General features: G+C 36.8%; 1 protein-coding gene across 1 annotated transcript; it reads left to right on the top strand.

Moving 5' to 3' along the window:
* The first annotated feature begins 328 nt into the window (after positions 1 to 328).
* Positions 329 to 14,868, top strand: LOC142251413 (myosin-4-like). The gene is made up of 40 exons (XM_075324189.1): positions 329 to 370; positions 3,268 to 3,480; positions 3,569 to 3,712; positions 4,156 to 4,312; positions 4,398 to 4,425; positions 4,516 to 4,630; positions 5,308 to 5,400; positions 5,493 to 5,556; positions 5,634 to 5,732; positions 6,007 to 6,110; positions 6,202 to 6,340; positions 6,432 to 6,550; positions 6,636 to 6,785; positions 6,869 to 7,039; positions 7,128 to 7,434; positions 7,536 to 7,606; positions 7,739 to 7,826; positions 7,933 to 8,050; positions 8,252 to 8,375; positions 8,467 to 8,603; positions 8,699 to 8,954; positions 9,042 to 9,284; positions 9,365 to 9,541; positions 9,632 to 9,777; positions 9,859 to 9,949; positions 10,026 to 10,415; positions 10,494 to 10,620; positions 10,867 to 10,985; positions 11,082 to 11,278; positions 11,374 to 11,557; positions 11,663 to 11,828; positions 12,018 to 12,142; positions 12,476 to 12,784; positions 13,369 to 13,572; positions 13,665 to 13,790; positions 13,871 to 14,041; positions 14,120 to 14,224; positions 14,332 to 14,427; positions 14,518 to 14,652; positions 14,745 to 14,868. The coding sequence occupies exons 2-40, from the start codon at positions 3,280 to 3,282 to the stop codon at positions 14,760 to 14,762; spliced, it is 5,814 nt and encodes a 1,937-aa protein (XP_075180304.1). The 5' UTR covers positions 329 to 370; positions 3,268 to 3,279; the 3' UTR covers positions 14,763 to 14,868.
* Positions 14,869 to 18,182: the final 3,314 nt, after the last annotated feature.

Below are 18,182 nucleotides of genomic sequence, written 5' to 3'. Positions count from 1 at the left end.
AGAGTTGGTGGTAAGTGCTGTGCCCTATGTCTGTTGTATTTGTGTTGGGATGTTTTGGATATGTGAAATGGGAAAAAATCATCTAACTGTCTCTGTAAAAGCCAATTATGAAAAATATAGAATTAAGGGATTTTTATAATTTAGGCAATCACTTTCATATTCAACAAGATCCTCATAGAAATAATGCTAGATTACAGAAAATTATCTACATTTACTTTAACTGTGAAATACTAATATACTTTTATTATTAACATTATATTTTTGTATGCTTTAATATTTTTCCATAGTATGATATTTATATTAAATCTTTGCTTTTTTTCCCTTTATAGGGGGGGTTCACCAAAGTTTCTCCATCGTGTGTCAATAAAAGGTGAGTCCTTGCGCTATATATAAATATGTCAGTCATTGTTCGTCAGACTATGTTCACATGTCAAGTAGTTATTTCCATTTATTAATCTCTTCTGGGATGACAAAAATGGGGAAAAAAAACAAAGTACTGGATCCATTCATTTGAATGGGAGAAGAAATTTTCTACAATATCTTCTTTTTGATAGGAATACAGCTGCGCTCCATTTTTCAACTGGATCAAAAAATGTAGTCTGTCCAGTCAAAAAATTGGATAGCAGCTGGATCCATTTTTAAAACAATGATGTCTATGGAAAAAGGATTGTAATGAATGGTTATCAGTAGGGATGATCGAATACCAAAATATTCGCCTTCGCAAATATCCGACGACTAGGTCGCCGCTATGCGAATATTCGTTGCGTAACGTAAGTCTATGGGAAACCCAAATAATTGTTATTTGGGTTTCCCATAGACTTAAATTGAGTATCGAATATTCGCAAATAGTCGAATAGCGGCGACCTATTCGGCGAATATTCGCGAAGTCGGATATTTGTGGTATTCAATCATCCCTAGTTATCAGTCATGATATTTGTAAACTGATCTATTTTTTAACACACTGCACATGCCCATAATATTAGAGGGGATCTAAGACACATCTAGTAAAAATGAACTCGTAGCAAAAGGAACAAAAACGGATGTAAAACAGAAGCCAAAATGTGCATGTTTTTGCTCCTTTTGTACTTGATCCAATCTTTTCTTTAATACTGGATCAGTTTCAAACAAATGACAACTGGACATGTGAACAGAGCCTAAGTCAATAGACAAATGTGTACCTCCAGTCATCCAGAAAAAAAGAAATATAGTGCAGGAGCTTCCAGAATAATTACTTTTCTTACCCATTTTGCTTTTAATTGCACCATAGTTCAAGTTGTCTCTATGGTTTCTGTCTCACTGTACAGTCACATTACATTCTACAACAATAAAGACGGAAACTTAAAATACTGCATGGCCCTCGGTGGGTCTATAGTGCTTAAAAGCAAAATCACAAGTAAAAGTGACATCTAAAAATTAAAATTGTGTGGGCTCCAGCATTATAATTTTTTTTCTGTAAACTATAGGTATATAAGTTTCTCCATAAAAGTTTTGTTCATTCAACTACTTGTGAATCAAGTAGTGTCAAAGTCGTAAGTGAAATTCACAACTAATTTAGTGAGAACCTAAAAAACAGCACTAAAAAATATGTGAAGTACGTAGATACAACCATATAATATCTAGTAATACGATTTAATCTCTAGGGAACTTAGAGTACCACCCCAACATTTTGTTGTTTTATTTTTTTATCACCGCTGGAGTGATATTTTTAATCTAAGGTCCCAGCGTCTTCTCTTCTATTCACCTTCCATCGACTTCACTTTTTTCGGCACAGCTCTGGTCCTGTGGCACCATCTTGTGACAGTAACTTGTGACTGGCCCAAAAGTCACAGGTTACATCACAAGTGCCTAATGCAAGTCTATGAGAGCCAGAACAAGGCTCTCATAGACTTTCTATTGATTTGTGACTTCCAGCCACTCCAGGAAACACTGGAGCTGCCGGTAGGTCACAAAGACTGATGCAAGTATCAGCGATAGAAGGTGAAGATGCTGGGGAAAACTTAGATTAGATGCACCACTTCATGCTTACAATAAAAGAAAACGCTGAAGTGGTGCTTTAAAGCACACACAGTGATTAATCCTAAAATTATAACTTTTTAACAATGACTAAAACCGCATCTAGTTATAGCAGAATTGGCCCAATCTGTGATTTGGATTTTACACTGCATATCCGAAGCAATATACAGTAGAAGACAAGTGGCTGGGATTTTGCAAAATATCATCCACGCATAGCAGCAAAAATTAGCAGAAAATATTATAAGCATGATATGTAAATCTACTGCATGCTCATATTTCTGTTCTGAATTTTTTCCGTAAAAAGTCCAAATAAAATACATATGTGATTTCCTGTGGATTTCTTTTAGATTTGTCACAGGTTGTCCACTATCTCTGGAACCAGTGTTTAATTCTTCTATTAATTTAAAGACCTATTAAGAATGACTTAATAATCTTTGACTATATTCATAATATCTTCAAAAAATCCTTACTTTAAACTACTAAAAAACCTGATTAAAATAAAAATTATCAATAATTATACAATTAGCATTTTTGTGCAAATCATTTATTTGAAAAGCAGAGAAGGAACTTTTTTAATATTATTTTTACGACAAAAGTGACTTAATTAACCTGATACATGCTATTGACAGTAGATCCAACCAAAATCATAGGCATCAGTAGACAATCAAAGGCATATAAGCACCAGGAGGAAACATGTAGAATTTCCTTGTTATGAAGGAAAATAAGTTAATGCCAGATATGTATTTCTGATAAGAGCATATGTTTATGAGAAGACCAAGAGAATACGAAGCTGACAGCTGTCATATGTGTGCTCCGTTTAGCAAAGCAGCTGAGAAAATTCAGTTAACAAACACTTCTTTTTGTTTTTGTAAAATCACTGTACCTGAAAATCTAAACTATATTATAGTTTGCCAAAATGGCACATCAAATTGCTGATCTAAGCACAATGCCCCGCCCCACACTGATAAAATCCAACAAGACAGTATAGATACCTCCCTCAGGTAAAAACGTTGTGACCACAAAAATCCATTTCATACTCTAAATGCTCCTAAATGAGTTAAAAGTTCACTAACAGACAAAAGTACAATGTTTTGTCATTTACTTTTATCAAATAGTGTAGTTTGCAAACATTCATGGTAGTGGGATACAAATAAATAGCGTTAATTAATCACTGCTTTGTAATTTTGGATTATATTTTAAATATAAGTGAATTTATAATATAGAAAAAAAAATTAAAAAAGTATTTTCTTGCAGAAACCAGCAACCATGGGTGACGGTGAGATGGCCTGCTTTGGCGATGCCGCCCAGTTTCTCCGTAAGTCAGATAAGGAGAGACTGGAGGCTCAAAACAAACCTTTTGATGCCAAGAACACCTGCTTTGTAGACGATCAAAAGGAACTCTATGTGAAAGGTTTGGTCACTGCTCGGGAAGAAGGAAAAATCACCGTGAAGACTGACGATGGAAGGGTAATTATTATAATATATATCCCTAATAAACTAAATGCCGTATGCTGCACATGCTAGAACATCACTAAACCTATTGTCTTCTTTCCAGAATGTAACTGTAAAAGAAGCTCAAGTTTACCCTCAGAATCCTCCAAAGTATGACAAAATTGAAGACATGGCCATGATGACTCATCTGAATGAGGCTTCTGTGCTTTATAACCTCAAAGAGCGTTATGCAGCCTGGATGATCTACGTAAGTCTGAAAGATTTGATTTGTCAAACCTAGGAAACCATCAGAAAACGATTACTCTTGAAGTTACAATATATTTTCTAAAACATAATATTTAATATCAAAATGTTAAGATAGTGAAAATCTTTCATCTCTATATCATAACTCCCAGGAGAGCGTGTAGATTCTGGGTTCTTACTATCGATAAGGCCAATTGGGATAAACACTAAGCAATCATTATTTGTTGGCTTTAAATGGCCTATCTTTACTTAAAATTACGCAAATCCTTTTAGTTAATATATATAACTTATATTACTAATCTGGGTGTTAATAATTGTATTTTGGGCCTTTTATGTATAAACTTTAAACAGGACGTCTTTTATATGATAGATATTTAGTCCTAGTTAATACACTTGGTACATATGGTGTAAAATATTGTTGTGCTTAAGTGCTTACATTTATTACAGACCTACTCTGGGCTTTTCTGCGTCACTGTCAATCCCTACAAGTGGCTGCCAGTGTACGACCCTAAGGTGGTAGCCGGCTACAGAGGCAAGAAGCGTATGGAAGCCCCACCACACATCTTCTCCATCTCTGATAATGCCTATCAGTACATGTTAACAGGTGAAGAGCATTTACACATTACAGAATAGTTCCAAGTTTCATTTGATATATATATATATATGACCTGTTACCTTCATTTTGACAGATCGTGAAAATCAGTCTGTCCTGATTACGTAAGTAATGTCAAATACGAATTTTTCATATATGCAATGTAACTGACGTCTACATATTCATGATGTATTTGATTTCCTCTTTATCACCAGTGGAGAATCTGGTGCTGGAAAGACTGTAAACACCAAGCGTGTCATCCAGTACTTTGCAACAATTGCAGCTATTGGAGATTCTGGAAAGAAGAAGGAACCCGCCAACCAAATGAAGGTAAATACTAAATTAAAAGAATCTTAGCTCACAATACAAAAAGAAAGGTATTTTTAGTTTATGAATAGGGATGAGCGAAACCAAACTGTAAAGTTCAGGGTCTGTACCAAACACTGGGTGTGCAAAGTTTGTTAAAAAAAAAGGTCTGTGTTCGAGTTTGGGTGCTGTTCATATGCTAACCACTCGATTGAACATCGGTGCTCGGCCCAATGAGAGCCACTTGCAGTTTCTGGATGGTTCTCATTGGGGTAAAACCAACATTTTCACATACTGTGTATAAAAGAAAAAAAACAACCATCCCTTCCCAAAAAAATGCTCTTTTTATGGCTACCTGTATGTAAGCGGAGAGCTTCAATTATACTTGTTTCTTGAGCCGAGCCCATTTGTTTTGATCACCATTGATTTACATGGGGTTCACGGTCTGGGAACAAGTTCAGGTCAAGTCTGGGTCCCGAAATGAACTTTTAACTAAAGTCTGGCTGAACCCGAACATCCACGGGTATGCTCATCTCTATTTATAAAAAGAACAATAATGTAACACTTGGAAAAATTCAGTTTCTACATTGAGCACTACTAAATTATTTATTTTAGATGAACACAAATATATCCTAATCTAAAATGTGTTCTTACCTCTATATTGAGATGAAGAAACTAAGTCATTGTATTATGCCTTTTAGGGAACTTTGGAGGATCAAATTATCCAGGCTAACCCTCTGCTGGAAGCCTTTGGTAATGCCAAGACCGTGAGAAATGATAACTCCTCTCGTTTTGTAAGTATTATAAGTCCAAGTTCACAAACATAAAACTTGTACTTTCTCAAAATTTTTCATAATCTGTAAACTCTGATCTATGTCTTATTTAGGGTAAATTTATCAGAATCCATTTCGGAACCACAGGAAAACTGTCTTCTGCTGATATTGAAACATGTAAGTATTACATTGCGTTTCTCTTATTGTCATTTATGACATATATTTAAATGAACCTTTTTTATATAAAATTACAGATCTGCTGGAAAAGTCCAGAGTAACATTCCAGCTTTCTGCTGAAAGAAGCTACCACATCTTCTACCAGATCTTGACAAACTTTAAACCAGAAATCGTTGGTAAGTTTAGAGTCTGGAAGAGACTTGAAATCGGATGTACTTTAAATATATGACTGTGCAATGAGTAGATCTCAGATGTATTCCATGCACACAACACTAACAATATAAATTGAAAATGGTGGTATTCCCAAATTCAAAATAATAAAAAAAAGTTGTGCCTTGATTGAGCCATATGATTACAGCAATGTTTCAATTACTCTTGGAACCTCTTTCAAGTAATGTATATACATATATTGCACCTTGGTCACAAATTGGATTATTTTTTTCTGTTTAGAAGCGCTTCTGGTCACCACCAACCCATACGACTACCCTTGGATCAGCCAGGGTGAAATAACTGTGAAGAGTATTAATGATGAAGAGGAATTGATAGCCACAGATGTAAGTGTGTGGTTTATTTATTTATATATTATAATTGTCAAATCTGATGTATGTCAGTGACTGACGTTTATGTACTATGATTATCTGACAGACTGCTATTGATATCCTGGGATTCACACCAGAAGAGAAGATTGGTATCTACAAAATGACTGGTGCAGTCATGCACAATGGTAACATGAAATTCAAGCAAAAGCAGAGAGAGGAACAGGCTGAGCCAGACGGCACAGAAGGTTAACACTTGTATTAATTATGTACTATGATAACTGAATTGTTCCATTATCATCCACGTACAATAACATGGTGCTATACCTTCTAATGCAGTTGCTGACAAAGTCGGTTATTTGATGGGCTTGAACTCTGCTGACTTGCTTAAGGCTTTGTGCTACCCAAGAGTAAAAGTCGGCAATGAATTTGTCACCAAGGGACAGACTGTGCAACAGGTACATTACAATTAACATTGTAATAAATAATTGTACCAGTTTAATAAACCACTTCAGGTAAACACTGATGTACTTCCCACTTTAGGTGTACAATGCCGTTGGTGCCCTCAGCAAGTCAGTCTTTGAGAAACTCTTCTTGTGGATGGTCACTCGTATCAACCAACAGTTGGACACAAAGCAGCCCAGACAATTCTTCATTGGTGTGCTGGATATTGCTGGATTTGAAATATTTGATGTAAGTTATCAACCTGTTCAAGTCTGACAAGTCTCCTGACCCAGCTGTATTGTATTTTCTAACGTCTATTTAACAACTTACAGTTCAACACCTTGGAACAGCTTTGCATCAACTTCACCAATGAGAAGCTGCAGCAGTTCTTCAACCACCACATGTTCGTCCTGGAACAGGAGGAATACAAGAAGGAAGGTATCGACTGGGAGTTCATTGATTTCGGTATGGACTTGGCAGCCTGTATTGAGCTTATTGAGAAGGTAAACTCACATAAATGGGCTATATAAGTCTATAGTTAATATCTATATATTACTCAAAAACTCAATAACATTTACTGTGTGATTTCAGCCCATGGGTATCTTCTCCATCCTTGAAGAGGAGTGCATGTTCCCCAAGGCTACTGACACATCCTTCAAGAACAAGCTGTATGAACAGCATCTTGGCAAGTGCAAGAACTTTGAGAAGCCCAAGCCAGGCAAAGGCAAGGCTGAAGCTCACTTCTCTCTGGTGCATTATGCTGGTACTGTGGATTACAACATCTCTGGCTGGCTCGATAAGAATAAGGATCCACTGAACGAGTCTGTTATCCAGCTCTACCAGAAGTCTTCTGTCAAACTGTTGGCCTTCTTGTATTCTAGCATGGCTAATCCTGAGGGTAAGTGATTCATTCCTGCCGATTATTGTGATTATACATTTAAAAAAATTTCATGATGCATCTAAAAATTATTATTAATATTTTGCTGTTCTTTTACATAGCTGAATCTGGTGGCAAAGGTGGAAAGAAGAAGAAGGGATCTTCCTTCCAGACTGTGTCTGCTCTTTTCAGAGTCAGTATAACTTATTGTATATACAATAATAAATATAAACTATATATAATTTCATGTGTAGATTTACTTTAATATAGGATGTTCATCAGCCTTCTCAATTCATTGAAATATATTATTTGGTATTTGCTTTAGGAAAACTTGAACAAACTGATGACCAACTTGAAAAGCACTCATCCTCACTTTGTGCGTTGTTTGATTCCTAATGAGACTAAAACTCCAGGTATTGATTTATATATTTGTACTCAATTGTTTTAACAGAGCACATTAAAACTGAACAAACACCATTATTTATCACTGACACAATCAAATTACTGTTATAATTTCAGGTATCATGGATAACCACTTGATCATCCACCAGTTGAGATGTAACGGTGTATTGGAAGGTATCAGAATTTGCAGAAAGGGATTCCCAAGCAGAATCCTCTATGCTGACTTCAAGCAACGGTAACTTTATTTCCATACATCAAAATAGCTTTGTACAAATCTGTTCTAACTACTTCTACCATTTAGTTTACCTTACCTTAGCTCTGTCATAGAAAATTGTGATAACACATCACACTTATAAGTTAAAAAAATATTGCTAATTAAAACTACTGAAACTGTTAAGATTGACCTGTTTTATTTTTCATTACTCTTGTTTGCTAGTTACAAGGTGCTGAACGCCAGTGCAATTCCCGACGGGCAATTTATTGACAGCAAAAAGGCAGCTGAGAAACTCTTGGGCTCAATTGATGTTGATCACACTCAATACAAATTTGGGCACACTAAGGTACATTGATTGTAGATATCAGATATCTTGGGTAAAATGAACTGTTTATATCCTTGAAATTATGTCTTTAACTTTTTATTAATACCTGAAGGTGTTCTTCAAAGCTGGTCTGCTGGGTACCCTTGAAGAGATGAGAGATGAAAAGTTGGCACAACTGATTACTCGTACTCAGGCTCTTTGCAGAGGTTTCTTGATGAGAGTTGAGTTTAAGAAGATGATGGAGAGAAGGTATTTTTATTTAAATATAGTTGGAATATTACTCAATGATAAATGCAATGTAATTTGTTTGAAAAACCTAACACTAAATCAATTTCGTAAAACAGGGAGGCTATATTTGTTATCCAGTACAATATTAGATCCTTCATGAATGTCAAACATTGGCCATGGATGAAACTCTACTTCAAGATCAAGCCTCTTCTGCAGAGCGCTGAGACAGAAAAAGAGATGGCAAACATGAAGGATGAGTTTGAAAAGACAAAAGATGCTTTGGCCAAGTCAGAAGCTAAGAGGAAGGAGCTAGAAGAAAAATTGGTTGTCATTGTCCAAGAAAAGAATGACCTTCTTCTCCAAGTCCAATCAGTAAATACACTTGCATATATTAATATATCGTTATATTAGGTAACTGAATATTACATACTAAGCTAATATGCATTTTAATTTCTGTAGGAAGGTGAGACTCTGGCTGATTCTGAGGAAAGATGTGAAGGCCTCATCAAGAATAAGATCCAGTTGGAGTCCAAGCTGAAGGAACTGAATGAAAGACTTGAAGATGAAGAAGAATCCAATGCTGAGTTGACCGCTAAGAAACGGAAATTAGAGGATGAATGCTCTGAGCTGAAGAAAGACATTGATGACTTGGAACTTACCCTGGCTAAAGTTGAAAAAGAAAAGCATGCCACAGAAAACAAGGTACAGTCAAGAACGAGAACATACTTGTTTTCCAATTAACTCAATATGTTTTTAAACTCATGAGTATTCTTCAATTATAGGTTAAAAATCTTACAGAAGAATTGGCAACTCTTGATGAAAATATCTCCAAAGTCTCCAAGGAAAAGAAGGCTCTCCAGGAAGCTCACCAGCAAACACTTGATGACCTCCAGGCTGAGGAAGACAAAGTCAGTTCTTTGACGAAAGCCAAGACAAAGCTGGAACAGCAAGTTGACGATGTAAGTATTTGAATAACATTTCATTTGTATAATTTCACAGTTTGGATGAATCGCATTTTATAAAAAAAATCTTACATTTTATTTATGTAGCTGGAAGGTTCCCTTGAACAAGAGAAGAAACTCCGTCTTGACCTGGAGAGAGCTAAGAGGAAGCTTGAAGGTGACCTCAAACTGTCTCAGGAAACAGTTATGGATCTTGAAAATGATAAACAACAAACTGAGGAGAAACTTAAGAAGTGGGTATTTACTAATCTGTTTTACATAAAAATCTTGATCCAAAACTGGTAGTCACTCGGGACATTATTTCTACTTCATAGGAAAGAGTTTGAAATTACCCAGCTGCAAAGCAAGATAGAGGATGAACAGTCCCTGGGATTACAACTGCAGAAGAAGATCAAAGAACTTCAGGTAAAATCCTGGAAGACAAGATTATGTGATACATCAAAGTTTTTATTGCCTATAATAACCAAATACTGATCTCTAGGCCCGTATTGAAGAACTTGAAGAAGAAATTGAAGCTGAGCGCGCAGCTCGTGCCAAGATTGAGAAGCAGAGAGCTGATCTTTCTAGAGAACTTGAAGAGATCAGTGAAAGACTTGAAGAAGCTGGAGGTGCAACATCCGCCCAGATTGAGTTGAACAAGAAGCGTGAAGCTGAGTTCCAGAAACTGAGACGTGATCTTGAAGAAGCCACTCTTCAGCATGAAGCAACAGCTTCTGCCCTGCGCAAAAAGCATGCTGACAGTGTTGCTGAACTTGGTGAACAAATTGATAACCTGCAACGAGTGAAGCAGAAACTAGAGAAAGAAAAGAGTGAACTGAAGATGGAAGTTGATGATCTTGCCAGCAATATGGAGAGTATCTCTAAAGCTAAGGTGATTTAATGAGCCACATATTTTCTATAATTCTATTTAAGTTGTGAATATAAGCCTTACCAAGATTTATTTTTGTAGGCCAATCTTGAAAAGATCAACCGTGTAGTTGAGGACCAACTCAGTGAAGTAAAGTCTAAGGATGATGAGCATCAACGTGTGATCAATGACCTTTCAGCTCAAAGAGCTCGTTCCCAGACAGAGAATGGTAAATTAACACACTAGCATCAACATAATCTATTTTTCAGAAACAGCAGTCTGTGAATATATTATTTTCATAGCCACCAGTGTATGATATCTGAAAACTAAAAAGAATGAAGAAATAGTAAAACCAAGTATAAACTATAACAAATCTTCACTATTTCCCCTCCAGAATTGCACTTTTATCTAGAGTTCATCCCTATGTAAGGTAAATATTTTAAAAGTGGAACATCTGCTATTTTCTTAATTATAGGTGAGCTGTCTCGTCAAGTTGAGGAGAAAGAAGCTCTGATTTCTCAGCTCTCCAGAGGAAAGCAGGGATTCACCCAGCAGGTGGAGGAACTCAAGAGACAACTAGAGGAAGAATCAAAGGTATACAGTTAGAGCCCTATACATAATATTTGCAACTAAAACGTTGAGATGGTTATTTTGATGCTTTAACTAGCAAAATGTATTTGTATATTGTAGGCTAAGAACGCCTTGGCCCATGCTCTTCAATCTTCCCGTCACGATAATGATTTGCTTCGTGAGCAATATGAAGAGGAACAAGAAGCCAAGGCTGAACTTCAGCGCTCTTTGTCCAAAGCTAACGGTGAAGTTGCCCAGTGGAGGACCAAATATGAAACTGACGCCATTCAGCGCACAGAGGAACTGGAAGATGCCAAGTAGGTTTAAAGACCAAGCAATTATTACTCACATTACCTGTACCATTCAAACAAGAAAACAATTTTTATTATATATCTTTTCAATGTAATTTCAGGAAGAAGCTGGCCCAGCGCTTGCAGGATGCTGAGGAGCAGGTAGAGGCTGTGAACTCCAAGTGTGCCTCATTGGAAAAGACCAAGCAGAGGCTACAATCTGAAGTAGAAGACCTTATGGTTGATGTGGAAAGAGCAAACGGTGCAGCAGCTGCTCTTGACAAGAAGCAGAGGAACTTTGATAAGGTACATTTCCCCCCTTAGCACAGAGGTATTACAATTCTGCTGGTTAATATTCTGCATAATAACTGGAATATTCTATGTTAATGACATCTCTTTTTATTTCTAAAGGTCCTGGTTGAATGGAAACAGAAGTATGAAGAGGGACAGGCTGAGCTAGAGGCTGCTCAAAAAGAAGCTCGCAGCTTAAGCACTGAAATCTTTAAGATGAAGAATGCTTATGAAGAGGCCCTGGAACAAGTTGAGACCTTGAAACGCGAAAACAAGAACTTACAACGTATGTTTATTAGATAACAATTTACCCTGTACTCGTTATACTTAATAGTTTATAAGTCAGGGTTAGTGTTGCCAGGATGTTCCAAAAAGATTTGGCTATAGTTTATTAAATCTTCACATACTTATATTGTATATTAATACAAATATTATATTTTTTAATTTTCAATTTTTTTTAACTTCCTTATTTTAGAGGAGATCTCAGATCTGACTGAACAGATTGGTGACACTGGAAAATCTATCAATGAGTTAGAAAAGGCCAAGAAGCAAACTGAGCAAGAAAAGGGTGACCTGCAGGCTGCTCTGGAGGAAGCTGAAGTATGTTGCTATAACATATACATATTCTTAAAATAAATGATTCTAGCTGTTTGAATTAGTTAATCATGTAATATAATTATATAATGAAAGTGTGCACTTTCAGTGCTATTTATTTTGTAAGAATCATGGTAACACTCATCCCTGATTCCAATATCCTGGCATACAACAATTACTTTTCACAGATTACATATGTTTTCATGGGTAAGTTTTGGGGAATATTATTTTATCTTTCATCAGTTGTCAGAAGAACCAGTTAACTTTGGAAATTAATTTGTATAGTAAATAGAATTAAAACGCATTTACATCTAAATATTTTTTCATTTACCTCTACAGGGATCATTGGAACATGAAGAAGCCAAGATCCTGCGTGTTCAGCTTGAGCTCAACCAAATTAAATCAGAGGTAGACAGGAAGATTGCTGAGAAGGATGAGGAAATTGAGCAGCTGAAGAGAAACAGCCAAAGAGCTATTGACACCATGCAGAGTACACTGGACTCTGAAATTAGAAGCAGAAATGATGCTCTCAGACTGAAGAAGAAGATGGAAGGAGACTTGAATGAACTTGAGATCCAACTCAGCCATGCCAACCGACAGGCTGCAGAGGCACAGAAACAACTCAGAAATGTGCAAGGACAACTGAAGGTACATCAATATGTAAAGAGAAAAAGACCGGGGCACCACTCCGCACCATACGCAAATGTCAAGTCCATACGGCCATATGAATCAGAACAGCTCTGGAGTGCACATGAAAAAAGACGATGCAAAATCCAATTGTAAAGAGAATGGCACTCACCAGATTTTTGCTGTATAAAATCGTGTTTATTCGGGTTTGGAGGTTACATGTGCAGGGCAGGTGGGTGGGGAGGGAGAGCTATACACGTCCGACGACGGCCGTTTCGCACTTGCAAAGTGCCAGCTGAAGCACTTTGCAAGTGCGAAACGGCCGTCGTCGGACGTGTATAGCTCTCCTTCCCCACCCACCTGCCCTGCACATGTAACCTCCAAACCCGAATAAACACGATTTTATACAGCAAAAATCTGGTGAGTGCCATTCTCTTTACAATTGGACAACTGAAGGTACAGTTAACAAACATCTATATCATTATTTATAACCCTAATACCATATAACTTCTTTATATTTTTCCTAATTTGTTATACACTCTACAAAATGAAAGAGTGATATAATAGTTAAACATTTCATTCATATTTTTGCACTTTTTCAACAGGATGCTCAATTGCACCTGGATGATGCTATCAGAGGACAGGAGGATCTGAAGGAACAGGTTGCAGTCATTGAACGTAGAAACAATTTGCAACAGGCAGAAATTGAAGAGTCTAGGGCTGCTCTGGAACAGACTGAGAGATCTCGCAAGATTGCAGAACAGGAACTTCTGGATTCTAGTGAACGTCTTCAACTCCTGCACTCTCAGGTAAGGTCTTCAGCTGAGCTGTAAGAGGATATAAAACCTTCAAACACACCATGTGCAATATTAAAATATTAAAATTATATTCTCTCTATCAGAATACCAGCCTGATCAACAGCAAAAAGAAGCTTGAAGCAGACATTGGTCATCTCCAGAATGAAGTAGAGGAGACTGTTCAGGAAGCAAGAAACGCTGAAGAGAAAGCTAAGAAAGCCATCACTGATGTAAGTCTTCTTCAAAATGCCTCCAATAAATTTCTGTTTTCTTAGATTCCTATATTTATTAATGCTTTATCGTTCTCAAGGCTGCTTTGATGGCAGAAGAGTTGAAGAAGGAACAGGACACTAGCGCTCACTTGGAAAGAATGAAGAAGAACCTGGAACAGACAGTGAAGGATCTGCAGCACCGTCTGGATGAAGCTGAACAACTGGCACTGAAGGGAGGCAAGAAGCAGCTCCAGAAACTGGAATCAAGAGTATGCATCATTTTACATAATAATGTCAATACAATTAAGAAAAAAATGATTATAAGTTTATGATAATGATTTTCACAGGTGCGTGAACTGGAAAATGAGCTGGAAAATGAGCAGAAACGTGGAGTTGAAGCCATCAAAGGAGTTCGTAAATACGAGAGGAAAGTGAAGGAACTGACCTACCAGGTAAATAATAAAAATGAAGCATAAATAGATTCTAAATTATTTCTGATAAATCATTTTACTTTAGAAATCTGAATTCTAAAATGTAAATAATTTCATTGTTTTTGAAGACTGAAGAAGACAGAAAGAACAGCCTCAGACTTCAGGATCTGGTCGATAAACTGCAACTGAAGGTTAAGGCATACAAGAGACAAGCTGAGGAATCTGTAAGTAAAACATTTTTTTCCTTTACCAGAGTTAAAATTTATATTCTATATAATAAACTTTTCTCTTACCACTGTGTTCTTCTACTAAAGGAGGAACAATCCAATGCTCACCTGAGCCGCTTCAGGAAGGTCCAACATGAGCTTGAAGAGGCTGAGGAGAGAGCTGACATTGCTGAGTCCCAAGTGAACAAGCTGAGGGCCAAGAGCCGTGACGTTGGTGGAAAGGTACATTCTCTTTTCTATTAACTCACATAAAAAAGGTGTACTTTCATGAACTGCGTAAAATTAACATAATGTTATTTTCTTTTTACTTGCAGAAGGAAAGCGAAGAGTAAAAAGCGTGAATGATTGAGGACTGATGAAATCTCAAAATGGGAACTTCTCAGTTTTGATCAACCTCCCTCCCTGCCCACTTTATTTATCCCCTAAATAAATTTCATATTTGAGCTTTCGAAAATTGTGTCATGTTGTGTATCAAGACATTTGTGTTTTTCTTCTTAAATTTAAGGAATAAATTGTTAATATATTGTTCAATGATAATAGGCATCTTGGATGCATACTGAACAAATGATCAACTAACTCTGAAAAAAGAAAAGAAAAAGATAACCAACGATATAAAATATATTCATAAATAAGAAATTGCAGCACAGTCTAAGGTGTCTATGGGGTCTAAGGTACGCTGTCAAGAAATAGTGAAAATTATGGGTAATTTGAGAATCATAATTCATGGACACTTCTTTAAAAAAAAAAAATACCCCCAAATGAACATGTTATGCTTCATGCAGGATGTACTACATATCTCAGACTGTCAAAAAGCAGTAAAACATCAAATCAAGTAGATTTTCTTTTCATTCTCACAAACTTTACAGTAAAACATTTAACATTTGTTTTTTTCCTCCCTTTCTTCCCAGAGCCATAACTATTTTCTTTCTGTCCATATATACATATGAGAGCCCTTTTGTCATATGTACATTTTGTCATAAAAATGACCTCACAATATGATTCACCTAGTCAGTACAATTACAATGACACCAACCATGTTCAGTTTTTTTAAATTATTTTAGTGATGAAAAAAAAATCAAACATTTGCAAAAAATAATTCTGTGGGTTGTGTCATCATTTTCCAAGACCCAAAATGATTTCATTTTTCAGTCGATGGAGCCATGTGATGGCTTATTTTTGTGGGGCGCTTTTATTGATACCATTTTGGTATAGATATGACATTTTTATCCTTTGTTACAGCATTTTTTATGGTATTGTAGAGACCAAAAGTAATTAAATTTGGTGTTCTTAAATTATTTTTGTTTACCGATTATGTTAACTTTTTTTATATTTTGATAGATAGGACTTTTCTGAATGCGGCGATACCACATGTGTACTTCTTTTAATTATCATTATTTTTAATTGGTCAAAAAAGGGATGATTTGAACTTATGGGTTTTTTGTTATTGTTTTTAAATTTTTCTTATTAGTCCCCTTACTGGACTTGAAGCAGAAATATAGTAAAAACAAATACAATACTAACTACCTGTCAATCCTCTACTCAAATACATTATACAGTCATGGCCAAAAGTGCTGGCACCCTTGAAATTGTTTAAAAAAAATGAAGTATTTTTCCAAGAAAATTATTGCAATTACACGTTTAGTTCCTTTGTGTGTATTGGAACAACAACAACAAAAAAAAAGCCAGAGGAAAAAATAGGCAAATTGGACAAAATTTAACACAAACCCTCCCAATGTGGGCCGGACAAAATTGTTGACACCATTCCAAAATTGCGGGTAAACAACTTTAAACTCACCTGCGGAAATTAGGTGTGGGCAATATGAAAATCACATCTGAAACCAGATAAAAAGAGAAGCTGACTTAATGTTTGCATTATGTGCCTCTGTGTGCCACACTAGGCATGGCGAAAAGAAAGAGAACTGTCTGAGGACTTGAGAGTTAAAATTGTTGAAAAATATCAACAATCTCAAGGTTACACGTTCATCCCCAGAGATTTTGATGTTCCTTTGTCCACAGTGCACGAAGACGTTTAAACCCATGGTATTATAGCTCCCTGGACATGGATGACAGAAAAATTTAGGAAGGATTGCAACATAGGATAGTCTGAATGATGGATAAACAGCTTCAATCAAGCTCCAAAGAAATTCAAACTGTCCAGCAGTTTCAGGGTGCATCAGTGTCAACGTGATCTGTCGACATTTGAGTGAAATTAAACGCTATGCCAGGAGACTCAGAAAGACCCAACTGCTGACACAGTTTACAAATATGTGTGGAACTAAGACAAAATCCTTCTGGGAATTCTGGGAAAGAGTCTTGAGGACAGATGAAACCAACATAGAAGAATGATGTGCATTACCAAAAAGCTCTGTTTACCAAAAACAAAATGAGGCCTACAAAATAAAGAACACAGTACCTACAGTATCATGGAGGTTCAAAGATGTTTTGGGGTTGTTTTGTTGCCTCTGCCATTGGGTGCCTTGATTGTGTGCAAAGAGTAGATGAAGATCAACTGCCCGTAGGTCTTCATAAACAAAAAATAAACCAGAGATGTACAAAAAACTTTGACACTCTTGTGAACAAAAGAAAAAGTCTTGATGCAATTAAATTTTATTGAAGTATAGACGCAAAATAAGATTCCAACATTTTGGCTTTTGGACAAGCCTTTATCAAGGAATTGGAGTCTAATGAGAGAAAAATGCAACAAGGTTTATATATGCCTATATGTGATGATATGAGAGTACATGAAACTTTGTCAAGGTCAAACATGAGGATCAGCATTTTTTCAGAAGTATTGTATGGGAACAACCGTCACTGATGAGGCTAAATGAAATGTAGGTTGTGTCCCTGTTTGTCATATACTGGCACTGTTTTAGACAGCCTAGTGAAATATGAAATCAGTTAAGTGCCCTGGCAATGTGCCAAATGTCAGGAGGGAAATGCTAAAGACAGAGCCTAAGGCAGGATACACAGGGTGGGCAGCGGGGTGACGGGAAATAAAACCGCCTAATCACTTATACCGCATGGTGTACGGCGTAAAAAAAGAAGCCAATTCTTCAACTGCTATTGAATTGTTCATTGTGCCTTTCAATGATTGCAGTACGGCGTGGTTCACATTTATCCTGCGCTCTTTGCTGAGTGCTTACACCTGGGATTATGTGTAAATCTCAGAAAAATATTACTCAAAGTTCCCAGTGGAAAATTCATAATGAGGATGAGGGAGTCACTTTGAACTCTCGTTTGACCTGTGGTCTTGCAGTGTCCATCTTTTTACACACCTTTTTAGGCATGCTTAAAAGTGCAGTCATCAATAGTTATGTTCAACTTTGAAAAAGAAAGACATCGCTAAATAGAGGCCAAATGAAGTCCAGAGTAACTTTGCTGCCTCATTACAGTGAATAGATCCATAAAGGGTTTCATCTAAGTCATGTCTGATGCCCCAGGGCAGTGGGATACTTGGTCCCAGGCATGTGGTGAACAGGGGAATCGTGGTCGCGGCCGATGCCCGATTCCGTGACCCCGGGAGTCGATCCGAAAAAGGGTGAAAAAGTGGAAAAATAAAAGTAAAACAAATAAGAGTTTTTGACTACGCCACTTGCAGATTGCGACTATTTTGTAGGAGCCGCCATTGAGTGATCTTCCTGGGGCGGGTAGTATAATGCAGCTCAGGTATTCTGGCCCTCCACAAGTTGGGCTAGCCCCCTGAAGAGGATGATGGTGGTAGTAGTGTGCAGTGTGAGCTGATGATGCACCAA

Source organism: Anomaloglossus baeobatrachus, chromosome 9 (assembly GCF_048569485.1).
Source record: "Anomaloglossus baeobatrachus isolate aAnoBae1 chromosome 9, aAnoBae1.hap1, whole genome shotgun sequence".
Classification (NCBI taxonomy): Eukaryota; Metazoa; Chordata; class Amphibia; order Anura; family Aromobatidae; genus Anomaloglossus; species Anomaloglossus baeobatrachus.
Note: the sequence above shows the minus strand (reverse complement) of the source record. Positions and strands in the feature narration are given on the sequence as shown.